The sequence below is a fragment of the Mytilus galloprovincialis genome, chromosome 7 (genome assembly GCF_965363235.1).
Source record: "Mytilus galloprovincialis chromosome 7, xbMytGall1.hap1.1, whole genome shotgun sequence".
Lineage (NCBI taxonomy): Eukaryota > Metazoa > Mollusca > Bivalvia > Mytilida > Mytilidae > Mytilus > Mytilus galloprovincialis.
The window spans coordinates 22,655,500-22,682,617 of NC_134844.1; the positions used below are offsets into that span (position 1 = coordinate 22,655,500).

The 27,118-nt window shown below is 32.0% G+C and overlaps 1 protein-coding gene across 1 annotated transcript in view; it reads right to left on the reverse strand.

Annotated features, from left to right (window-relative positions):
* The window catches only part of LOC143082564 (TBC1 domain family member 9-like), a 46,019-nt gene extending 19,217 nt beyond the window's left edge, over positions 1 to 26,802 (reverse strand). Inside the window, exons 1-21 of the mRNA XM_076258285.1 lie at positions 26,653 to 26,802; positions 21,945 to 22,056; positions 21,266 to 21,317; positions 20,185 to 20,262; positions 19,046 to 19,135; positions 18,217 to 18,300; positions 17,371 to 17,504; positions 10,653 to 10,718; positions 10,182 to 10,258; positions 9,665 to 9,718; positions 8,808 to 8,879; positions 7,658 to 7,790; positions 7,282 to 7,401; positions 6,814 to 6,902; positions 5,153 to 5,196; positions 4,499 to 4,625; positions 3,184 to 3,292; positions 2,611 to 2,705; positions 1,935 to 2,029; positions 1,103 to 1,249; positions 70 to 181 (exon numbers count right to left, since the gene is read on the reverse strand). Coding sequence (XP_076114400.1) covers positions 70 to 181; positions 1,103 to 1,249; positions 1,935 to 2,029; positions 2,611 to 2,705; positions 3,184 to 3,292; positions 4,499 to 4,625; positions 5,153 to 5,196; positions 6,814 to 6,902; positions 7,282 to 7,401; positions 7,658 to 7,790; positions 8,808 to 8,879; positions 9,665 to 9,718; positions 10,182 to 10,258; positions 10,653 to 10,718; positions 17,371 to 17,504; positions 18,217 to 18,300; positions 19,046 to 19,135; positions 20,185 to 20,262; positions 21,266 to 21,317; positions 21,945 to 22,056; positions 26,653 to 26,696 — 1,934 coding nt within the window. The 5' untranslated portion in view covers positions 26,697 to 26,802. The remainder of the gene's footprint in view (positions 1 to 69; positions 182 to 1,102; positions 1,250 to 1,934; positions 2,030 to 2,610; positions 2,706 to 3,183; positions 3,293 to 4,498; positions 4,626 to 5,152; positions 5,197 to 6,813; positions 6,903 to 7,281; positions 7,402 to 7,657; positions 7,791 to 8,807; positions 8,880 to 9,664; positions 9,719 to 10,181; positions 10,259 to 10,652; positions 10,719 to 17,370; positions 17,505 to 18,216; positions 18,301 to 19,045; positions 19,136 to 20,184; positions 20,263 to 21,265; positions 21,318 to 21,944; positions 22,057 to 26,652) is intronic.
* Between the last annotated feature and the right edge of the window lie 316 nt (positions 26,803 to 27,118).

Sequence of the window (27,118 nt, forward strand, 5' to 3'; positions counted from 1 at the left end):
TAATCATATGTGTTATCAAAAAAAGAGAGCATAATCAGGCAGTGTAATAAAAGCACTGAGGGAATTTACCTTAGAAATATAGTCAGGAACCATGATAATGAGATCATACTAAGCAGTCCTAAAACTTGTAATTTCTGGTGAAGCGTTGGTAAATTGTCCTTGACTAGTTCTTCGAACACACCTGGAGAGATAATACATATAAAAATTTAAACAAAAGTGATTTCTCATACAAAAAATACATCTTTTACAAATTCTGTATTTTTCTTGTATGCAAGAAGTCTTTACATCGTACACTTATGTACATATCTTGTTTTTCTTTATCTTTATTATATACAATGTTTACAAACACATCATTGTATTCTACTAATTCAAATATTATGGAAGTGATTAACAAGTTAGGTTCATACTTACTTTGGTCAATAAGAGCTCCTACCACTTTGGTATTATAATAATCAGGTAACAGTCTCTCACATATAGCAGTAAATAACCAGAAAGCCTCTTCCTCACTTGTATATAGTAGTAACACACTGGTAACTATGTTCATACTTACTTTGGTCAATGAGAGCTCCTACCACCTTGGTATTATAATAATCAGGTAACAGTCTCACATATAGCAGTTAATAACCAGAAAGCCTCTTCCTCACTTGTATATAGTAATAAAACACTGGTTACTATGTTCATACTTACTTTGGTCAATTAGAGCTCCTACCACTTTGGTATTATAATAATCAGGTAAAAGTCTCTCACATATAGCAGTTAATAACCAGAAAGCCTCTTCCTCACTTGTATATAGTAATAAAACACTGGTAACAATGTTCATACTTACTTTGGTCAATTAGAGCTCCTACCACTTTGGTATTATAATAATCAGGTAAAAGTCTCTCACATATAGCAGTTAATAACCAGAAAGCCTCTTCCTCACTTGTATATAGTAATAAAACACTGGTAACTATGTTCATACTTACTTTGGTCAATGAGAGCTCCTACCACCTTGGTATTATAATAATCAGGTAACAGTCTCACATATAGCAGTTAATAACCAGAAAGCCTCTTCCTCACTTGTATATAGTAATAAAACACTGGTTACTATGTTCATACTTACTTTGGTCAATTAGAGCTCCTACCACTTTGGTATTATAATAATCAGGTAAAAGTCTCTCACATATAGCAGTTAATAACCAGAAAGCCTCTTCCTCACTTGTATATAGTAATAAAACACTGGTCACTATGTTCATAGCTTGACAATAACCTGCAATAAACATACTAAATATAGTACATGAAATAAACGCTATATAAATTTTGTGCGTACTAGTGCTTTCAGGATTTACCTTCATCAGGAACTCTTTTATGAGGTTAACATTTTAAAATTGTCTGGATGTGCATAAAAATAGGTACAAAGTACATAATTCTTGGGAAACACCAAGAATACAGATGTAGATAACACAAATAAAGAAACTATCAATTAAAATTTCTACTCCCTCATTTAAAGTTAACCTCAGATGGATTCAACTATTCATTATTGTGTTCCTTTTGGTGATAAAGTCCTTTACATAATCATGAAGTAATAAATCCTTGGCTACTTAGTTTTGGTGATTGAGCTTTCCTATATCAATGGATGTTTTTTTACAATATTTATCCGATATTATGCAACTTCCCAATAGACTACAGCATTTACTGGATTAGTAATAACATGAGCAACATGTTGGGTGCCACATGTGGAGCAGGATCTGCTTACCCATCCGGAGCACCTGAGATCACCCCCACTTTTTGGTGGGGTTTGTTTAGCTTAGTCTTTAGTTTTCTATGTTGTTTCCTGTGAACTATTATTTGCCTTTTTTTTTAGCCATGACGTTGTCAGTTTATTGTTGATTTATAAGTATGACTGTCCCTATGGTATCTTTCACCTCTCTGTACATATGTTATACAATACAAACCTATGGTTGGGTTCCTCCATGCATAACTTGTCAATACCCTCCTGAGGGCCCCTATACCACAGTCTGACTGGAAAGCTGGATGTTCTGGTAAAGATCTACAAATAGAACAGTAAATAATAATGCCATACTCTTTTTCATATCGTTGATTTTCTCTTGCAAAAACATTCACAATTTAAAATGATTAACATATGGTACCTCTAGATGTCTTTATTTTTGATAAATTATGGTGGCTGTCTCATTGAAGTTTAACCATATTTATTATCAATTCAAACATCACACTATAAATTTAACTGTTTTACTTTTAAATACCCCTCCCATTATTTTTTTTTGGAAAGGAGGAGGGGCAAATAGGTATATACATTAATGGGTCTGTCTGTTTGTCTGTACTTCTTTCTGTCTGCCTGAGTTTCTGTCTATGTAAGTGCAATTCAAACTACACAGTTCCCGGGGATGTGCATAAAGAATATATGTCCTACCTGTTAAGGGGAGACAATCAAGCTTCAATATGTTGTTATAATCTATGAAATAGCAAGTTCTGTCCTGATAATGGCCTGACAATTACACTTTATTTCTACATCATTCAGATAATAAAATAAATCAAATGACTTCACAGTTTTATGCCCTTATGCAAAATAAATGTTTATGTGTGTCCATTCTTAATATATAATTAGTATACCTGTGTAAATCTCTTTCTATTTCATCTGTAGCTAGACTGTACTTTCCTGAGCTCTGTTCTACTAAACTGGCATAATATCCTGGATGTGTAGCCATCTAAAAACAAAACAGTCAGAACTGAAGGTTCATAACGACTTATCTTACATTTGATTCATACCATACTAAATTTATGATACAGTCAAACCTTTATTAAAATTTCATCATAGGAATTGCAAAAAGTGACTGTGCAAGAACTGGGGCTTTTTAATAGAGGTTTCACTAATTTGAATTCCCACTTTGCCTCTGGCCTGGAATCTCAGCAAATTGTTTAAGTGTTTTCAATTGGTAGAGTTACAATCATCCGTGCAGTGAAATAAAGTATGATGGATTCCAGTTGTATTGACTGATAAAAGAGTACAAGGAATATATACGTATTCACCTTAAACTGTGCGATCTCAGTTCCAAACCAGTTAGCTTAACAAAGCTATAGTGTTGTGGTTGCAAAATGAATATTATTCACACAAGATATTTTGTGTATTAATATAGTACCACATGACATTATGTAATACAATAAGTTCAGTGTCTCTGTGTGTACCTCATTTATAGCTCCAGAAAATAACAGCCATATTTCTCCTCTGTATTTCTCTGGCAGACCTTTCAATACTAAATCTTGTGTCTTATGTGTTCTGTACATGCAAACACCCCTGGTTAAAATAAAGATACATGTTTGTAATTTAGACTTGATATATCATCATATAGGGTCCTTTTATTACAGCATTTCATTTTAAGATAATTGTGGGGATAAGCATATCACATAAACAACTAAAGGGTTTGTCTTAAATAAATGACCCTAGTGTCAAATTTTTATGAAGACCAGCAAATTTAATCATTAATTGTAAGAATAAGAGGTTCTAATGTACTTTTAACAAATCTGTGGTGGAAACCAATAACTAGAGGTGAAGGGTCCTTGTCAGATATACTTGAACTTACAACATGTAACACTGTTCAAAACTCAATTATTTATTCTATTGAGGATTATTATATTTTCAAAGATCTTTTTAGAATTCATAGTTTTGCCAAAGTCTGTATATATACAAGCCTATAGAATATTTGTACTTAATTGAAAAAAGATAAATTCATGGTTTATCTATACTATAGAAATTAACCAAAATTGCATCCCACGAATAATAATAAATCTATTCTACAGTAGCAAATATTCCTTGTGAGTATAATGCTGAATTCACATGTAATATCAATAGACAACTTTCAAGTTCAATGCATTTCCATCAAAAACTTTGGTTTTAGTAAACATCACTCTTGCGTTTAGATGCGTCATGACTTCCGTTTCAATGTTGAGCGAGTGGTTGAAAAGCTATATATTGCACGAATTATTAGGCAAATTAAATTCTCATAATTGACAATCTGCATCGCTGTCATTAGGGAACTGTGATTAAGTACCAAAGTTTATTTCTAGTTTATCCTGCAAAATGACTATCACTAAGATGCTTGATGAACATTTATAGGGCAGGAAGGCGAGCCCCTCTATCTGGTAAATGACGTCACAAAGGCGTGTATAATTGAAGAGTTTTTTCCAGTGATGGATGAACTGGAAAGTGGTCTATTCGAATTAGTTTAATTTGCATGCGAAACGTTTTACATCCTTACGTCAATTTTAATTCATTTGCAATGTGTATCGAATTTGATTTACTGTCCAAATGACATTAACTTTTAATTTGTATTAACAAAATGGTATTTCTAATGCGAATTGGATAATTTGATTTAGCTAATTTTAATCAATTCGAATTAAGAGAGAAGAGTGTGTGAACATATTAGCGAATTCAATTCCCATTCGATTCAAATCAAATTCAAATTAAATGTATGTATGAACGAGGCATAAGTCTGACTTTTACCTCCCATATTCTGTAAAGTGTACATTCCACAAATGTTCCTTGACAGTTTCTTTAGCAGATAATTCATCAGAATCCCTTCTGTGAAACAAGCTGACAAGTGCAGGCTGAAATTGTACTGGTTCTTCTTCTAGAATAGAAACGATACATACTTGTCTGTGTTAATGTCAAAACATAATTTGTAGAACTTTTAATTGGTCATTTACAATAAATTAACAAGTACATTTATAGATGTTTTAACTTTATCTTCTGGAACAAGAAAAGAAACTAGTTCATTGTTGTAAATATACAAACATATCTACTGTGTATTTTTCTATAATCTATTATAACATACCAGTTGTTTTAAAAAAAATATTATCATTTTGACAACTTTTAATTTCTATAAAATTCATTTTGACAACTTTAAATTTCTATAAAATTATGTACATTTTATGAAATAATACTTAAAGTTTCAAAATTTATATTCATTTACAATCAAAAATCTGTTGGTGGTACCCTGAATTAGGAATTGCCTCCCCAACCTCATTTCTTCTAAAAATACCTTTTTAACAAATAAAGATACTAACTATGATCTTTCATTCTATTATAGATATAAACAAAAATGAAAAAAATGATCTGAATAACAATGGAAATAAAGATGATGGATGTTTTTCTTACCTTTCTCTTCTTCTGCTATTGATTTCAAATTTTTCATTGTTGGACTGAAATAAAAAATTATACCTCCTCTTAATCTGTTTTAAAGAATATAAAATAAGGTTATAACTATGAGAACCTTTTCAGAAATTTTCAACACTTTTACATCACATAACATTTGATTTCTAAATAATTGAATAAATGAACATCATCATTTGATTTCTAATTAAACGTACTTAGAATCAATTAAACAAAATGTTCAACCAGCTACCAACTTGTTATTTATAAGCCTCCAATTACTTTTCAATGGAAGTATATATACATACTAGAACACACCCGTGATATCACGGGTCCGTGACTGAATTAAAGTATATAACTATGCGCAAGCCTTATTTTAGTATTAGTATTGTCATCTGATAAAGTCATGCCGATTATAAGATACACAGTTTTTCTCTGCTTTCAAGTCTTTCTGTTTGAACCCGTCGAACTGAAACAATAATATTAATTATTTGGAAAACAAAAGGTCCTGGAATGGAGTATTTTTTAATCAACAGCATTGTCCTATATAAGTTATAAATAAACTTGAATTCTTTGCTTCGCTGTTTTACGTCATGCCCACTAACAAATTGAAAACTGTACCTATACGCCTTATTTTTAGTCCAGATTTTTAGTATTCGTATTGTTATCTTAGAAAGTCTTACTGATTAAAATACTACAATAGGTAACAATTTGACAATTTAGTATTGTCAACCCTGTGGTTATGACCCGTGTATATAGCATATTAATCCTGAATACAACGTTTGGTGGTGCGCCTGTCAGATGCGGAACGTACAGATAAGGTAATAGGTAACAGGTGAATATACTATTGGTTTCGGTAGCGGACTCGACCCGGAACTTCTTAATTATTGGCAATATTATTACGTGGAAAACAAAAGGGCCTGGAGTGGTGTAATTTTTAATCTACACATTTGTACTATATTAGTTATATATAAAGTTGAATTCTGTGATGACGGCTGACAAATTGGACCTCGTAATTTTAGTATTATAGATACAATGGAGCAGGCTAACTGAAAGTAGGTGTCTAACAGATTTCTAAAAGTACTCATCACTGTCAAGCCAAATATGTTTTTTTTTCTTTTCAGTAAAGCTGATAAAACTGTGATAACAAGAGTGTTACCAACGTACACTGATGCCCACTCCACACTATCATTTTCTATGTTCAATGGACCGTGAAAATGTGGGAAAATCTCTAATTTGGAATTAAAATAAGAGAGATCATATCATAGGGAACATGTACTAAGTTTCAAGTAGATTGAACTTCAACTCCATTAAAAACTACCTCGACCAAAAAACTTTAACCTGAAGCCGGACAGACAGACAGACAGAATAACGAACAGATGGATGCACAGACCAGAAAACATAATACCCATAAATGGGGCATAAAAATAATTGTTGGAAAAACCGACAAACAGATAAGGTGAACACAATAATATATAACTGCTGGAGTTTAGGTAAAATATTCAAATTGACAAAATGAGATTACTATTGATATACTTATCAGTTTAAAGATCAGTTTGAACCCAAATCATACCTTTCCTTTCCTTTCTTTTCATTATATATTTAGAGGTGTGTGATTTCAAGCAGACAAATTTTGCAATAAAAAAGAAAGTGACATTTTTCTTTACCTTTGTGGAATATGTTGACTTGATAAAAAGTCTGATATCTTCTCCAAAATCATTTTTCTTTGTGGCAACTGGGAAAATATGTAGTTGCTCTAAAATAGAAAAACATCAGAAGTTTAATGCTTTAATGAAACATAAAATGTTGGTACCAGATGTTGCTGTGAACTGGTTTCCTGTATGCCCTTCATATAACACAAATATAATTTCTAAATATTCTTTAATATCTAAAAGATCAATGACAACTAGAACATGTTTTGTCTACCGGTAAACTTATGTTAATCTTTATCTCGTCTTGACCTTGGAAGAGTTAAAGAATGGCACTTGTCAAAATTGGTGCACATATTTTACATTTTATGGTCTGCTTGTTTTGATAAGTTTTTGTCTCACTTATGTTTACCCATATCATTTCTTTAATCAGCTTATACCATTCTTTTAGTAGTTATAAGTAAAGTGATATTATCTAGTCCATACCTTTCCTTTTGTAGTTATAATGAGAGCATTATTTCCCAGCTCATTTCCTGATGTGTTGTCATTCTTCTCTACAAGCTGTATCTCCCTGACAGGTAATACAACAGTCACCAAATCTGGTACCTGTTATAAAATATATTTATACTTTGGATGATTTTGATTTTAAAAGGTGACACTTAAAGTTTATCTCTATTTGAATATCATGTGTCAAAGTACAACAACACTCAACTGTTTTGTCTTTTAGCAATGCTTACTTAAATTAGTTTATACCTTATAATTATTTAATCATAACTTACACATAGGTCATGTAGTTTTTATTCTGAATTGTTACCTTCTTCTATCTTAACAGATATATTCTGACTACCTTCCCCATACATACCCTACTGCCATAACAGATATATCCTGAGGACAGGTAAAGCCTTCCCCATACGTAGTGCTTGTTATATGGTGTCTGTATCATACAGTCTACATCACCATCTAGTTTGGCAGATAAGGGCAATCTAAATAATGATCTGAAAATATAAGCATATTGTCTACATTATTAACTAGCTTCAAAGAGTAAGTCTGAATGGAAATCATAACAAAGAAAATATTTTTGGTCAGATAGAGCTTGAACTATTACAAATCCGTTTCAAATAGGTTTTATAGATATAAGGAGATTTGGTATGAGTGCCAATGAGACAACTCTCCATACAAGTCACAATTTGTGTAAGTAAACCATTATAGGTCAAAATACAGTCTTAAACTCTGAACACCAAACAGCAAGCTATAAAAGGGCCCAAAAAATTACTAGTGTAAAACCATTCAAACGAGAAAACCACAGGTCTAATCTATATAAAAAACAAGAAAAGAGAAACACTTATGAACCACATCAACAAACGACAACTACTGAACATCAGATTCCTGTCTTAGGACAGGTGCAAACAAATGCAGCTGGCTTAAAAGTTTTAATACGTACCAACCTTTACCCTTATCTGAAACAATAGTGTAACATCACAACATAGAAAGACACACTATAAAATATCAATTGAAATGGCTTAACTCAATCAAAAGACACTAGTGAACATACGCTGAACGAATAAATTTTGATCTATGATACAATGTAAATACAAAATCAATAAATAAGGGGTGATTAAATAATGGCAACAGTACTATACCACTGTGAGATGTTAAACAATTTCATCTTTATAGTCATGAGATGTTCTTTAAATATAAAATTTTAACTTATGGTACCTATTCCCTGTGCACAACATATGTTATTGAAATAACTTTAATGGTTATGTTAAAGCCAATAAAGGCCCAACTTTTGAAAAACCAAGGGACTTGAAGTTTTTTATAGATAAATAATAATAGACGTTTTTCTATGTATCATATCTTTCAATTTGGATAGATTCCTTTGTGATAGATATAATTCTCAAAGGTAATCTCCCAAGGATAATGCTGGTTCACTTTTTGTTTAACTATAAAAAAAAGTTCTTTAGATGTAGATCAAATCATCTCCACCTATTTATTAGTCTAGCTAATCCTACCTGAAGGCATCACTTCTAGCTCTGGCATCTAGATCTCTCTTTATAGAAGACATTTTCTTTGGTGTCTTCCTCCTGTGAAGTTTATATTAGAGTGATATATGTATGCACACAATTTGCTGTAAGTCAATCCAATCTCCAGTAAAATATAAATATGTTATAAAATGATCACTTTTTTAAATTCAAATGATTTGATGGTTTCATAAATTATATATTCACTTTTTACAATACATTCTCAACATTAAACTAAATTTAATTTAAAATGTAACACTTGAATTTTGGTTTTTTTTATAAATAAGGTTAAGAATCATCACAGTATATAGTGTGAATGATGCATTTCCTATAAAAAAAAGATTTCATTTAAGAATTGAATGCTCTTTTTTGTAAATTTATTGGGGTTTAAAAGCGTTGACCGAAGTACATTTTGTATGAAGCGCGGAAGCGCTTTATACTAAAAATGTGCGCACGGTCAACGCTTTTACAACCCTATAAAGTTACAAAAAAAAGCATTCAATACTTATAATTACATTTTACCTATAGGATCATGAAAACACGCCTTTTATCAAGTTTTTATTGCATTTACCTGTGCACTTTATTGTGGGACCTCGTGTCATCATGAATGAAAAGTTGCATTGTGTAATGCAATTGATTAAGGAATATCACGAGATTGCTAGTTAGCCAATCAGAATAACGTATTATAATGAAACCTACATCTAATGTAATTATTAAATATCAAAATACTCATCAAAGGAAAAAGCTATGCCTATTCCATTATAAGATATTTGGCTTGGTTTTTTATTTAAAAGAAAGCAATAATGAGTTCATAAACATTGAAGATCATTGAATAAATAGAAACTTACTTGGTTCTATCTGCAATAGTTTTGTCTTCTTCAAATCCTCCTTCAAGCATTAACCTACAAAAAAATAAACAGTAGAGTCAAACTGCTTTTTTATTCTGTGTGTTGACTACCGGCCCGGGTATATAAAAATTATTTGCAAATAAAACTTCTTTAACATTTTCACATTCATGCCAGTGGCAACTTTTAATTATTTTTTAACATGACCTCATTCTATGATAACAAAATATTTTACGTTCTGTATTTGAAGTTCATGGCTAACAATCCTAATATATAAAAAGGAAGATGTGGTATGATTGCCAATGAGACAACTGTCCACAAGAGACGAAAACCTGTTTTTTCTCTAGATTGCTGAAAAAAATCTCCAAAAAACCTCACTACCTTGTATAATGCATTTTGAGAGAATAAGTTTGAAGTCTGCCGCCCTCCCCTCCCCCTGTCCTTAAAAAAATACCTATTTCAGTTTATACATTGGATTATACAAGATTCATAAACTATTTATATTAGACAGAGTACATACTGTTTCATTGCCATGTTAGCCAGCTGTTCCATCAGTCTGAATGATTCACTGCTACGTAATAACATGGAGAAGTAAAACTGAAATAAATAAAGATACACAAACTGAATAAAAAAAAAAACTGATATTGAAGTTGCATAAAAGAGCCTATTTCTAAAGTTATAAGACGAAAAATCTTTTTTAAAAGGGCAAATTAAAAATAATATATACCAATTCAATAAAAAAAACAATAAAATGAGATTGAAAAGCTCTTTATTCACCCCTACCACTTACTGCTATTCAATTACCAACTAATCTAAATATATAATTTTCATCGCATAAATATGTCTGTTATAACGAAAATTTCTTTTAAGTCTTTTTTAAATATCTAAAATCAAGCAAAATCAAAGCAAAAAGAGTTTACATAAATTTTACCTACCTTCTTTACTTCAAGGTTTGATACAAAATGTGTGAAATTTTAACTTATACAATTACCTCCCCTTCTCTGGTTGTAACTTTGACGCTATCAGGGAACAGCATATTGTTGCCAACTTCCAATTTCTAAAATAAATGCATAACAACTATAAATTACAGTAAAAACTGTACAGTTACATTTACAAATAAAAGGTTATTTCTGCAATACAGAGATTTCAACCCATCAACAAAACATGTATGTACTTTTATGTGAATAAGTTAAATATACTTGCCTGATACATTGACATTATAGAATACGTTCCGCATATTAAAATACTCTCATCGCAAACACCCGGGTGATCAGGAATTTAAAATACCGTATCCGCTTCCGGGTGTAAACCCCACAAACTAACCTGAGTAGAAATCACCAGGTAAGAATTAGTTTTAATTTTTGCGTTGAATTGAACGGATGCTCTCATTCAATTCTTAAAATTAGTAATAGTTTATAACTTCGTCGATATTCATTCGACTTTTGGGCTGTGTCTGTTGTTATTTCATATTTATATATCGTCATTATGGATGGCGATGACGACAGGCTTGATTCTGACAGCAGAGAGGCGCCGGAATTTTCTTTTTTGACCGCCGATACTGCAGGTGGCAAACTCAAGAAATCTGGTAGTAAGTCTAGTGCTAGAACTTCCAGTTTGGATAAAGTAAGTAAAAAGAAACGTACATCAAAGAAAAATGCATTACAGGCAGTCTATGATGAGAAATTGACTAAAATGGAAAATAACTTTAATGTGAAGTTGGATAGACTTTTTCAGTTATTTACCAATTCTGTTGACAATGATCAGAGTAGGGAAAGTTTTGCTTTGCCCGGATCTGATGGTCACAGTGTGGATAACCTCCCATCTGGGGAGCGTAGACCACCACTTGTCAGTCTAGAACCAAACTTGGACCAAGATTTGGGGTCTCCACATGTTTCTAGAAACAGAGATCTAGATGTACGTTCAGAAATATCTATCAGTATAGGCGATAGAGAACGTAATTAATTAGACATTCATTCAGATGTAGATGATTATAGTGTGTCTGGAAACAGTCCAGTTAAAGGTAACACTAATCAAATGTCAAAAGGTGACAGATTTTTGAAACATGTAAATGTACGTAATGAACAGGTACAGGTACAAGATCTTGAACAAGTTAAGTCTGATGAAAGGCAGACAACAACTAATGTTTTGTCACAAATATTTAGTGAAGATCTGAGCAAAGAAAAGTCTTCAGTAGGACTTATATTAGATCAAGCGCAGGTTAATATATTAGAGAGTTCTTGGCGTTGTAAGATCCCAGAACATTTATCTGCTTACAAAGAGGAATACAAAAGTTGTTTTCCAATTAATGATGATTCAGCAAGCTTTTTACAGGTGCCCAAACTTGATGATTTGTTGGAACCAATGATTAGACAAACTCATGGTCAAAAATTAATGAGGTCTTGGGATAATCATAGACAATTATATAGTCAACCTTACAAACAAATTGAGAAACTTGGGTTTCAAGGTCAATTGGCATCAAGAATGAACATTATTTCTATGTCATACATGCAACAGGCACTAGGCTCTTTATTGAAAGATCTAGAAGAAGATGATGTTGACAAAAGCACAGCATGTCAGATCGTCAAAGACATTTTTGCTATGTCAACTAAGTCATTAGACCAAGCTGGCCGATCTGGTGCATTTTTTCATCTTGTACGCCGAAAAGCTGCTGCTCATGACTCAGGGCTATCAAATATTAAGGACTTGAGTTCAAGATGTCAGTATTTACCTTTGTCTGAAGAGGGAGTCTTCGGTAAAGGACTTGAAACTAGTTTAGAGAAAAGGAAAGAGCAGAAAGATCAATTAAGTGATCTCTTGCCCGAGTTTAGTAAAAAGAGGAAGTTTGAAGATTCTAGATCATCTTCAAACAAGTCAGCTAAATTTTCTAATCAAGGGGCTAGGCCTACACGTTTTCAGAATACTTCCAGCGGCTATAACTCTAGTAGCTATAGGAAACCTGTTTCAACTTACAATAGTTACAACAATGCCAAAGATAAAGCTGCAGGTTCTAACCGACAAGAGGGAAACAAGAAAGACTTTAAAGTCGGCAAGACCACTACTAAGAGTTCCTGGGGTTCATTTCGGATCCCCAAACGGAATGATAGTTGACTCAAAAGTAAGTCTAGTTATGTGTCCAGAAATTCCAGTAGGGGGTCGCTTAACAAAATTTCTTCAAAATTGGGAACAAATTACAACAGACAAATGGGTTCTTTCAATAATAAAAGAAGGGTACAAATTGGAATTTATTCAGAAACCGTCTTGGATGGGAATAAAGAAAACAATAATTTTTCAAGAAAATTTGGATAGTTTCATGGAAGAAATAAATACTTTGCTGGAAAAAGATGTTATAGGAAAAGTACACAATCCTCAAACTCTAGGAGGTTTTTACAGTACATTATTTCTGGTTCCCAAGAAAAACGGGAAACTAAGAATGGTAACAAATTTAAAACCCCTCAACGGTTATTTGAAGAAAATACACTTCAAAATGGACACAATACAAAAAGTGATAAACTTAGTGAAACTGAAAGATTGGGCAATTTCTCTCGATCTGTCAGATGCATATTTTCATCTCCCAATATTTCCAAATCACAGAAAATACATGAGATTTTATGTTCAAAATCAGAGTTATCAGTGGAAAGCAATGTGCTTTGGTCCAACTTGTGCTTCAAGAGTATTTACAAAAGTTGTATCAGTAGTGGCAGCTTATCTACGAACTCAAAACATCAGACTAGGGATTTATCTAGACGACTGGTTAATAGTAAATCAAGACAAGAATCAGTTGTTACAAGATCGACAGAAATGTCTAAATCTGATAGTTTCACTAGGTTTCATCATAAACAAGGAGAAATCAAATCTTATTCCAAGTCAGGAAATCACTTACCTCGGGGGAGTATTTCATTTGGACAAGGGTTTAGTATTCCCAACAAGGGAGAGAACACAAAATTTACATATGTTGATACAGAACATGTTTCAAGGTCAATCAACAGCTTTGGATTTTTTGAAAATTCTAGGCACAATGGCGTCCTGCATCGAATTGATTCTGAATGCTCGTCTTTACATGAGACCCATTCAGTTACATCTTTTGAGTTTTTGGAATCCAATGTGCAGGGATATGAATATAAAGATCCCATTTACACAACATCTAAAATCCCATCTTTCATGGTGGAAAAATTCAGCCAACACGCAGAAAGGCTGATTTTTAGTATGTCCAAATACCACTGCTACAATCACGACAGATGCTTCGAAAAGCGGTTTTGGGGGTTATATTTCCCAGAACCAGATTTTTCAAGGGGAATGGACAGCAACTCAAAAAACTTGGCACATAAATTGTTTAGAAATGAAAGCTGTGATTTTGACACTGAAACATTTTCTGAATCACCTGAAAAACAATTGGGTTTTAGTCAGATGCGACAATACCAGTGTAGTACAGTATATCAATCGCCAAAGGGGGACAAGGTCTCCAAATCTCTGCTTTTTGACATGGGAATTATGGCAAATAGCAATCCAAAACAACATTGTTTTGAAAGCAGCCCACATTATGGGGAAGAAAAACATTTTGGCAGATCAGTTGAGTCGAGTAAGAATTCGACCAACAGAATGGACTTTGAACAACACAGTGGTGAATCAAATTTTTGTTCAATGGGGGAACCCTCTGATAGATCTCTTTGCATCATGGGAGAACAGACAGACGGAAATATTCTGTACATGGATTCCACATCCAAATGCTTTTGCAGTGGATGCTCTAACGATTTCATGGGAGAACATGTATGCATACATATTTCCCCCCATTTGTCTGATACCGAAGATATTAAAATATATGAGGCAGTTCCGGTGTCAGATTATCCTAATTGCTCCCCAATGGCCAAGGAGGGTTTGGTATCCAGAGATTCTGGAATTATTGGTTGCACTTCCAATAAGATTACCAATGTTAGAAAATCTATTGAGTCAACCCAAGACAAAGATTTATCATCCAAATCCTCAGATGTTAAGTCTAAATGCATGGCTTCTCTCGACCGAAATTTCGAAACAGAGGGCTTTTCAAAGTCAGCTAGAACCCTGCTCAATGCATCTTGGCGAGCAGGAACGCAGAAGGATTATTCTGCCAAATTCGAAAAGTACTGTAGTTGGTGTGATACAAAATAAATTGATCCCTATACAGCTACTTTAAATCAGGTTACTGATTTTTTAGCATTTTTATTTGAATCAGGGTTGCAATATCGTACAATATCTGGTTATCGGTCAATGTTATCAGCCGTACTACCTCCAGTTTAAAATTGTCCAGTTGGTCAACATCCTTACATTTCTAGACTGATTAAGGGTGTTTTCCATTCTAGACCACCTAAAGTCAAATTATTTCCAGAATGGAATTTAGAAGTTGTTTTAAAAGCTTTAGAAAAACAACCTTTTGAACCTCTGAATGATGTACCACTCAAATTTTTAACTTTGAAAACAGTCTTTCTTACTACAATAACAACTTTCAGAAGGTGCAGTGATTTAAAGAGTCTTAGGATTGACCCAGAGTCAATGAATATACAACATAAGGGTATCACTTTTATTAGACATGGTTTAGCAAAACAGGATAGACAAAGTCATTTTGGGGCTAAAATTCATGTACCACATTTCAAAGATAGACCTTTATTAGATCCTAAAAGGTCCATTTCTGCATACTTAGAAAGAACAAAAGTTATTAGACAGAGATTACAATTAGCAGACAAAGTCAAACTTTATATTGCTATGAAAGAACCTCACAAGCCAGTAGGTACAGCTACAATTTCTAGTTGGATTGTTCAAGCAATAAAAGAATCATATTCAGATGAAAATTTAAAAGTTAATGCTCATTCTACTCATGCAATTGCTCCAAGTTGGGCATTATACAAAGGGGCATCTACTCAATCTATTTTGGATGCTGCAGATTGGTCATCTGAATCTACTTTTGTTAAGTTTTATTTGAGGGATTTAGATACCCACAAATTTTTAGAATAAAATATATATGTTTTATTTCAGAATGATGATTAGTACAGTTGTAAATACCAATATTTGACTTGTATATATGTTAGTTACTGTTATGATGTTATTGGTGATGGATTTTAAAAAAGTATAGAAGAAATTTATCCACCTTCCAAAGACCATTCACTGCTTTGTAATCAGTGAGTATTCTATAATGTAAATGTATCAGGCAAGTATATTTAACTTATTCACATAAAATGGATATTTTTGAATATCAAGAAGAGATTTTATGTGAATATATTAGTTAAATATACTTGCCTGAATCCACCTCCACCCCTTCATAAATTTCTTGTGTTGTATGATTGATAATTTATATTATCAATTAAACGCAACATTAAAACTAATTCTTACCTGGTGATTTCTACTCAGGTTAGTTTGTGGGGTTTACACCCGGAAGCGGATACGGTATTTTAAATTCCGGATCACCCGGGTGTTTGCGATGAGAGTATTCTAATACGCGGAACGTATTCTATAATGTAAATGTATCAGGCAAGTATATTTAACTAATATATTCACATAAAATCTCTTCTTGATATTCAAAAATATCCATTTGTAATGTAACAAAATGGGGGTTCCTTGAAACCCTAAAATTGTGTGATGATGTTGTTAAAACCTTACCGTTAAATGACTGTGTTTATTTTATATTTCTTGTACAACTTTGTGTAAACATTGTTAACTTTTTGTTATTCTTAACGTCCATGTTTTTACTATCGGAACAGCTGTGAATTGTTTACTTCATTTTAAGTACACCAATGACGTCATAACCTAATTTTTCTATGACGTCGGCTCTGGGTTTGGTAATTTAGGTAAATGGTAAGCGGAAATGGTAAGCCGAAATGGTAAATGTTAAACCATTTTGGTAATGGTTTACCAAAGTATAAATACAGTGGAGTAAGCCAAAAAGGCTTCAGTACGACTTTACCCTGGGCAAGTGACACACGCTAATTCCAAGCGATTGAATAACCAGAAATAACCAGACTATTTCCGTATAATGTTGGCTTGTTAGTTCCATAACAAGTTGTATTTAGAGAATTACTTCTCGAGAGAAACGTTATCAGTTTTGACATTGAATTTCCGTTACCATTTGCCGATTACCAAACTATCTTGTTCGTAAACTTTCTAGGTATTTATGTATTATAGTTCCGCTATCCATTTTCTTTACGATATTCTAATAAAGTAAGGTATTTATTTGTTAAACTAGAATACTGTTACTTAAGTTATTTATTACGTCTACGAATTGCTGATATTTATTGCACGTATAAAATACAAGTTGATTTTTATTCGACGAGTCTGTTATTCTTACAAAAACCTAAACGGAACCAAACTAAGATCTATCAGAATACCACAACGTACCACAAAACCTAAACAGAACCAACTGTAGATCTACCCGAATACCACGATACCAGAGAACCACGTTACCAAAGAAGAGTCGCCAGTTATAACTTTAGTTCATATATTCCAGTCTTATAGCAACACACTAAGGGTTCCAATATTTATAGTTAACACCAAAGCTTGACCGCTCGGTTATCGTTACAGTAAGTTCAATATTGAAATGACTTGAATATCCCTTTAAAAAACAGAGAAAGATCTATATATGCTTATTCTTTTTCCATGTAATGAAAGTTCATGATTTTACAGTTAAGCTAAATCACACATAAACATTTGGTTAAAATCAAAAATCCAAAACATAAGACTTCACTTACAGTTATATCAGTCCATCTAATGATAACTTTGGCTTCCCTCCCCATCAAGAAGGAATAGAAACACAGATGATTAATACTGAGGTACATCCAGCCCTGTCTTGGTACTTTACTTTTCCAATAACTACAGGAGTAATCTAAAACACAAAGGTGTATCAATGATATGTGAATTGTTGGATATCAGTTCTGTGTAATAAAGCTTTTATAGTTCAGTGTAGAAATGGGTTGTCAAATTCATCATTTATACATATGATTCAGTTTTAATTAAGGAATGACTGTAATATTTTTTCTGTCTATGAAGAAATAACATTAAAAATTTGGTACACACTGAATAACGCATGTAGCAGGTTATTTAACAGTGTGCACCACATTTTTTATGTTATTTCTAATAGACAGAAAAAATATTACAGTCATTTCTTATAATTTAATTCGAAATTCCATTTCAAACCGTAGAAAACCATGAAAAAACGTTGATGACGTCACAGTCACATGACTAAATTATGTCTATGGGCTCATAACAAAATAACGTCAGCCAATCAGAAGACGCCTTACATCCAAAATTAAATTATTGTAGTATCATTTAAAAAAGTTATCAAATACAACACACAAAGTGTAAGTAAACCTTTACAACCTTGTAATTCATAATATTCATGAATTTTTTCAAATCTTTTGAGCTATTAGATATTTAAATGCTTTTGAGTTATTCTATGTACTCTCTAGGTAATGATATATTATCTATAACAGGTTTGCATTTTAAATATACAGTACTGTGTACATCTCTTTTCTAAGTTTATTGTAAGTAAACTTGTGCTGTTAAAAATAAGCAGAATTAAGGGACATTAATCTTACAATTAACTAGTTTTTCCTCTTTAGGCATGTTAAACAATTTCATGAACTTCTGTGTTGCTGTTTTGAACTTTACTGTTTCTTCATCTGAAAAAAAACAACACATTTTCATCATTATTTAGGGTTTTGTGTCTAATTGTCTATGCACTCCTAATCAGTTATATCATTTAAGTGTTTTAGTTTTCATTCTTTATTTGAATGGTTCAGATGCGTATGAATAAAGTTTTTTTTATATTGAAGAAAACAGTCCTCATTGCCACAGAAAAATCAATATATTAGTGAATCTTAAATCTTTTTTCTGTCAGTACTCTGCACATGAGCCCTTTCTAATTTATTTCCAAGACTTTTTTGTAAAGCATTATAAAGAGCTTATTATGTTTGACTGCAACAAAATATGCTTTGGTTTTTAGGGTAGGGGGTTACAGACTGGAGACTTAAAAATTTATAAGATTACCTTCTGATCAACATTTTATATTCCTCATTACAAATGAGAAATCAAATTTTGAAATAAGATTGATAATCCTAAATAAATTTTATGTTAAAGTGATATTTGCAATTTGCACCCAAGTTATTGGCAAATCTGTCAATCAATGTAATTCATATTGGGATGTTCTTGCTATAGGATGACTTAATGCCTGTTTCTGAGTAGTATTATGTAATTTTCCCATAAGCTTTCTCTGGCATAACTTATGGTGTGGGACTTACTTCATGACTGAAGATAATAAAGTAAAGTTTGGTTTCACTGTTATATTTTAAAATGGATATGATGGGATATAGATTTATGCTCATTAACCACAAAAAATCCATTTAATATTACTATATATGTATGTACCTTGATCAGAAACTTTAACTTCATTAGCTCGAAGACTTTCTATTTTACATTTCACAAATTCTGTTGCATCATCTTCATTTTCAAATGCACCTGTAAAATAAGTACAATAAGTATTAATGTACCTCTATTAAATTAAACATGAAAATTTTTTTTTTAAAAGACCTTATTATTTTTTTGTCAATGCTTTGTGAGTTTGTGTTACTTGTCATTGGCTTTCAACTAGCTGTCAGTAACTGGGCCTAACTCAGATTTGCACGTAGTGTCTTTTTCATTGTGGGGATGTATTAATACCCTTCAATATTTGTTTTTTCTTTAAATTTTTCTGCTTTGTATCAATCTAATGAGTAATGAAGTCTTTTTTAACTGATTTTCATAGTGTGTTCTTATGTTGTACTGTTACACTTCTGTCCCAGGTTAGGAGATGGTTTGGTGACAGCAAACTAGTTTAACCATACCCCATTCTGTATGTATGTGCCTGTCCCAAGTCAGGAGCCAGTAACTGAGTGGTTGTCGTTCTTTTCTATTTCAGTTTTCTGTCTTTGAACATTGTTTTATACATAAATCAGGCAGTTAGTTTGAATTGTTTAACATTTGGCATTTTATAGCTGACTGCAGTATGGTTTTGCTCTTTGTTGAAGGCTGTAAGGTGACCTTTAGTTGTTAACATATAAAATGTTATTTGTCTTTCCTGGAGAGTTGTCTCAATGGCAATCATACCACATCTTCTTACTTTTACAATTAATGAGGTTTTTCATCATTCTGAATCTTAAACTTTAGAGCTAAATAAGGCATACTGTAAACCAACTTATTTTCGCAGATACTTTATTTCATGTTTTTACCCTTTCTAGACGACTTCGCAGCTGCTTAATACCCTGAATTTTTTATTTACTTGAAGTTTAATAAGGAAATTTCAAGTTTTACATAATTGTGATTTAAATTTTTCTTATCACGAAAGTCACAAACAAATTCACAAATCCCTCGCGAAAATAAGTTGGTTTACAGTAGTCAAGAAAATTCAAAATTGATATAGTGTTTTTGTTTTACATTGGGTTTTGATTCATCTTTTACTATTCATGTATAGTAATTAATACATAATAGGTTTGATATGAAAGATATCTGCAATTATTTTTCTAAATTACCAAGAATTTCCATCAAATTCTGCTCTAGCCATTCCCAATCTTTTAATATATCCCTTTTGTTATTAGCAACTGCAACCGCTAAAAATACAAATATTCTGGTGAAAGTTTGACATAAATTGTTGACTAACAAGAATGTGTCCAAAGTACACAGATGCCCACTCGCACTATCCTTTTCCATGTTCCATGGGTATTTATCTAATTTGGCATTAAAATTAGAAAGATCATATCATAAGCAACAAGTGTACTAAGTTTCAAGTTGATTGGACTTCAGCTTCATCAAAAACTACCTTGACCAAAAACTTTAACCTGGACGGATGAACGGAACCACAGACGGACGGACGGACGGACGAACGGAGCCACAGACCAGAAAACATAATGCCCCTCTACTATCGTAGGTGGGGCATAAAAATCAAATAAAAGCAAGCACAGTGGAGGTTGCAAAGCTATTATAAATGATTCAGCTATGACAACAACATGTGTTTTTAAAGAATAAGTATACAAAATTGATTAAAAAATCATATTGATTCACTATTAAAATGATAAACATTCTCATGACAGCTGCCGTATTGATATCTTCCATTGTTATTCTGATACAATCATATGAACTTAACATTTAGATGCTTTATTGGTTTACATTGTTGGTTAATTCTAACAGTAGAAATATTATCTTGACAATGACTATGTCAGTTGAGAAATGCTTAGAACTACTAAGATGGCATTTAATGCATGTAATTACTTTTTCATATCGATATTTTACTAAAATGAATTTGGTTTTTCCAATATTTAATCTTATAATTTTATTGTATAGCATAATGAGCAAAAACTAAAACCTGCAATGAAACTGTCCACTTTACAATAAACTTTTATTTCAATCCATCTTTGATCATAAAAACCTGTGTTAAATGTGTTCAAACATGAAATTGGAAATTATAGTCTTGTGGCACCAATGATTTATTTCTATATTTTTGTTTTTATTTCAACTTCAATTTATCTCAGCAAATTGTGATGGGATGGTGTATAAATCAAGGATTTTATTCCTTACATTTGTTTACATTTGTGTATTGTAAAAAGCATTACTTACAGAAACTGACTTCTGATTCAGTTGTTTGGTGTAATATTCTATATGGTGGTGTCTGAAATTTAAGTTTATTGAATAAATATATAATCATAGTGCTTTTACTTCTAAACCTTAATATAAACATAAATAATTACAAAATACACATATCTGTATCAAAATGAAATGTTTCTCTGTACGTAAAAGTTACATTTTAAGACCTCATTATTGCACATCAGGTTGTAATCCATATTTCTTATACATGTATTAGTAACATATACATTGCAGCTTTCTCAAAGATGAATTGTGTTAATGGTATATAAGGATTATCTTCAACATCCGGTTTGATTTCAAGAGTGTTTTGTTCACCACGAGTCCATGATATAAATATATATATTAGTTGTGTGAAAATGTGCACATAACCATAAATGGATAGGTTTTTCCTGAATCTGCTTCAAATGTAGGTTCAAATGCCATTTGAAAACAATTGCACTCTAATATAAATTTCAATCTTCTATGATTTATACATTCTGATTTCCTAAAATGCGTTTGACCATAAGGATTCTGTATGTTTAATCCTTTGCTGTTGATTATTCTAATCAGTCGTCTTCTAAGTTCAAATTTTTTTTTATAGAAAATACTGAGAAAAAAATAAAATTTAAATAAATGTTCTCCCCCAACTAATAACTGAGCTGTGTTATCATACCTTATTGTCTAATACAGTATCTATGGTTCCCACCAATAGTCCTGTTAAACCACCTCCTCCATATCCCTTCCTCCTCTGAAGGATGAAGAATGGATTGGCTCGCTCTGTCACCCTGAAATTTTAAATTAATAATGTTCTGTATATACATATATATGTTACAGTGAGTCGCATTATTGTGATAGAAACAGATGAGAAGCATATTATTTTAATATATCGTGTTTAACATTTTAATATATTGTGCCTAACATTTCAAAAAAATGGGGTTATCATTTTGATATATTGTGCTTAACATTTTACAATTTATGCTTATAATAATGTTTCAAATGATTTTATAGAATAAATTATTTGACTTTTTATTCATTTTCTTCATAAATAAAACTATTTCTTTATTTCAGTTATGATGTATAATCCCTAATGTTTTTCTAGTGATTATGTAAATGCTCTTTTGTTCCGACGTTGAAAAGTTCCGGGCGGAGAGAATTAACTAGCTGAAAAGTTCCGGGGGAACTTATTAACTAGTTGCTTTGTTCTTCCTCTGGTTTAAAAGTTCCACCAGAACAAAGTGACTAGTTGAAAAGTTCCTTTTTGCCAAATTAGTCAAAACCGGAACTAGCAAACTAGCCCAAGAGTTCAAACTGAACTTATCAAACAGCAGATAGTTCCATTTGGAGAATTGATGCAAAGTAAAAGCGCAACATATTATATTTGAACCTTTCAAAGGGTAATCAAGGTACTGATTACAAAAGTCAAAATGAACTTATAACCTAGCCACAAAGTTCATCTTTGGCAAATAAGTCAAAACCAGAACTAACAAACCAGTCCAAAAGTTCCAACGGAACTTATCAACCAGTCGCAAAGTTTCATTTGGAGAATTGATGCAAAGAACCACATGAGGAGGGTGTATTCTTCCCTCTCATGAGGGTACTATGAATACAAAATTTGCATGATAATGCAACTTTATCCGTTTTATGTGAGCTATGAAAAACAACTTAAATTTTGCTTGGGGAGTTTGTTCTTCCCTCTTAGTACATTTGTGTTCCCCGAAAAATAAAGTTCCATACCCTTTTTTTCATTTTTGTCCCCAAAGAAACCATTTTCAGTGCTTTGGGTATTCTTGTAAATTGTTGATTTGCTCTTATATATACTGATACTTATTCTTCCCCCTTTTTCTACAAAAAGGACGAAATATGGTATATTCGGACCAATGTAACTAGTTGTTCTGTTCCGCCAGAACTATTTAAATAGCTACATTGTTCCAGGACCTTTAAACTAGCTACTTTTTTCCGGAACTTTTCAATTGCAAATGGAATAAAATTAATTGGAAAGTTCCATCGAAATAAATAACTAGTTGAAAAGTTCCGCCGGAACAAAGTAACTAGCCAGTGATTCTACATAAACCCTGAAAATTTCAGGCATTCTACATAATCACTAATTATATGATTATACAAATTCTTGTAACATATATATTGTGTTAAAGACTGTACTTTGACCTATAATTGTTTACTTTTACAAATGGTGATTTGGATGGAGAGTTGTCTCAGTGGTACTCATACCACATCTTCTTATATATATATATTATATATATTTTTTTTTTTATCTTTATTCATACCAAGCATTAGAGCAACTGCAGTATTATTTTTACTGCATTGACAGCTTGTCTTTTATAAATACAATATTTGAATATAATATAGTGGTCTACTAAGATTTTTTTTTTTTTTAATGAAAAGAAATTTGGAAAACACTAAAATAAATCAGTCACGCTTCTTTTACAATTGAAGAGATCAATGAACAGGTAGGTATTACCTGTCAGTTTTATAATCAATGAACAGGTAGGTATTACCTGTCAGTTTTATAATCAATGAACAGGTAGGTATTACCTGTCAGTTTTATAATCAATGAACAGGTAGGTATTACCTGTCAGTTTTATAATCAATGAACAGGTAGGTATTACCTGTCAGTTTTATAATCAATGAACAGGTAGGTATTACCTGTCAGTTTTATAATCATGCAACCATCATGATTATTTGAATAATTTATTGTTTATCAAAACATAGAAAGAATATTAAATCACAAACAATCACCCCTAATTAGTCTTAGAATAAATAAAAGGATTAGTAATTGTAAAGACACTGGATAAATTTACCCTCTAAATGTATCAATAAGAAATAATCATTGTTACTTCCAACAAAAATTAAGGAAGTGTATTTTCAGACAAGAGCCCAATATCAAACAGAAATTGCCCATGCATTGGATATTTTTTTTTATTCAATTGAGTTTGATCTTCTCATAAAGCAATTTACTAGGTTTCTCAACTAGAACAAATTGTTCATTTTAGATAATGATCAGTGATTTATGCAACCAAAGAATTAACCATAAATTGGTTAAACTTTAACTAAAGGCAATTTTCACCACATTCTTATGAAGTAACATTGTACATGTTGTAAGAAACTAATTTTGCTGAAAATTAGAATGTTTTGATGTATGCTCTTGACGTACTGGGGGGCTGCAGTGCTCTATAAAAAATTTGTCTGTTTAAAATAACATAAAACAAATCTTAAAAGTCATTGCTTTCACCTCTTTTCTAAAAATTTTTTTTTTATGTTTTAGTATTTCTTAAGGTGGTACTTAAAGTCATATGAAACGAGTGACTGGTGAAACATAATGTTTATCACCAATGCATGTATATTATAAACTTATTCTTCTGTGCACAATTTTATCATTTTTCAGCAAATATATTGTAATCGTCAATTTTTTTCTCTCTCTGTCTGTTCATGATTTAACAAATATGGCAGCTCATTAAATGCTGTGTTTTGACTCCGATTGTAACCTTATAGTAAATAATCAACAAAAAAGCATGGATATTGAGCAAGTGTTCAACATGCACAATCAGATTATAGTTTATTTCAGTGACATATCCATGCATATTGCGATCACCAGATTTTTACGAGAAGGGTCACCCTAAGGTCACTTTTCATAAGGAAAATATGTCGACAAATTGCTTCCTGGAAACAAGCAATTAAAAAAAAAGAAAATTTCTTCTAAATGTGGACAAATCAAAGAATTTTCTTCAGAAAAAAGTATATTTACATAAGTTTGATAATAAAAACTATCCATTTTGATATTAAAAATCATATGCATCCTTTTTTTTTTTAATTTAAGATTTCATGACTTTAACACTACAGGGAGATAACTCTGTACAAATCCGCAATTGTTTTAATCATGTTGTATATTGTTAAGGAAATATTAAGCTTCTCAATGATCAAAATTAGTGTTTGTCAAACTGATATATAACCAATGAAATTTTTCGGGTAAAGTGGTTGGTTAAAATCTATATTTTTGTCAAATGGTAAAAAAAAACATTTTGTCAAAATTTTATTAAAATCAAACGAGCCAATCTAATATAAGCCAAGGTGTTGGGTACCACCTTAAATATGCTATAGTTCACAAATGAAAAATTGCTGTTTCATAAAATTGATTAACATTTTAAATTGCTGATGTGGTAGTGATGACGCAAGCAATTGTTGTGAACATCAGGGCCAATTCATGTCACTTTTGATGGACTGTCAGTTACAGATGGGAACATGACTTCTTTGCTTTAGTTGAGTTCTGGTTAAACATGTTAAACTAAATATGGAGTGGACATTTTGGCAATGGAAAGGGAAACCTTCAAATTTAAGATTGGGAGCAAAGTGGTGCAACCTGAAAGGAGGAGATCCACCCCTTTATTTAGGGCCAAGTGTGAATTTACAAATAAATAAACCAGGAAGAAACAAAAAGTTTAGCATACAAATCCATGGTACGTTTGAATTTAGAATACTACTCTTCAGTTTGGTCACCTCACACCCAAAAACAAAAAAAAAACAACATTGAAAAAGTCCAAAGAAGGGCAGCACGCTATGTCACCAAAAGGTACCACAACACCAGTAGTGTCACTTCCATGATTGACCAACTTCAATGGAAGTCACTTGAAACTCACAGAAACATCAGAGTAACTATGCTGTACAAAATCTCACACCATCTCATTGCAGTAGACCCAAACCTTTACCTTTTACCACAGCCAGTCAAAAACACCAGATTCACTAATTCATTACAATACCAAACATTTAGCACAAGAACAGATTACTTCAAGTACAGATTTTTTCCATTCACAGTTGTACTGTGGAACTCACTTCCACAAAACGTCATCAGTGTTAACTCCCTGGATCAGTTTAAAATACTGATCCAGAGTCAGTTTATTTAGATATCCAACCTGTTTGTTAAGATGTAAATTTGATATTTTTTTGTTTTGTTTTTGCACAAAATTATTTTTGAATTATATTGCACTCATTAGTTATTATATTTTATTAAGTGTCTGTTTGCGATGCGCCGACGTATAGTCATCAATGTGCTGATGGTAGCGTACCATGTTGATGTAGATGTAGAAGTGAACAGGTGAAGACACAGTACATTTGTATCTATCTCAGCTGAGCTATCTGCATTCTATATGATGAAATAACCTGAAATATTGTTTCGAACATTGAATATTGAGGATTAGAGCTATAAAACATTAAATTAACATAATGACTACTGGCAAAGCACTATATGGTTGATTGTCAAGAAAGGAGATCCAAAGATAACCTACAACAATGTAGAGATATATACATGTGTCATGCTACCTGGAAGTGGAAAAATAAATTTTATATTTTAGAAGTTCATGAGTATTTCGTACCAAAGAGCATTTGTTAGTAACACTTCATCGGGTTTCGTCCACATTTTTGAGTGACAATGTTTCTTGTACAATATATAAATGTAATTAAATTCTTATAAAACTTTGGCACAGGAAATCAGCTGACTTCCATGTTGGTTGTTTACGTTTGCAATTTTCTTAGGGTACACTAAATTGCAGCTACTGAATGGAACAAGGCTATTCATAATTTTATCTGAAATTAGTTACCATAGGAGGTTGTAGTAAAAGAAAGACAAAATTATACCAACATAGATTTGTCTTATACATTTTGGTGAACCATGGGAGGTTAAAGTCTTACATATTTTAATTTATTAAAGTAAAAACATCCCGGAATATTTGTCAAGTCTAGTCCGTCTTTTGAAATAAAGTGTCCAAGTACCAGCAAAGGTCAATATAAAACAGACAAGAAGATATCTAAATTTAAGGTTAAAATGTTTTGAGTTTATGA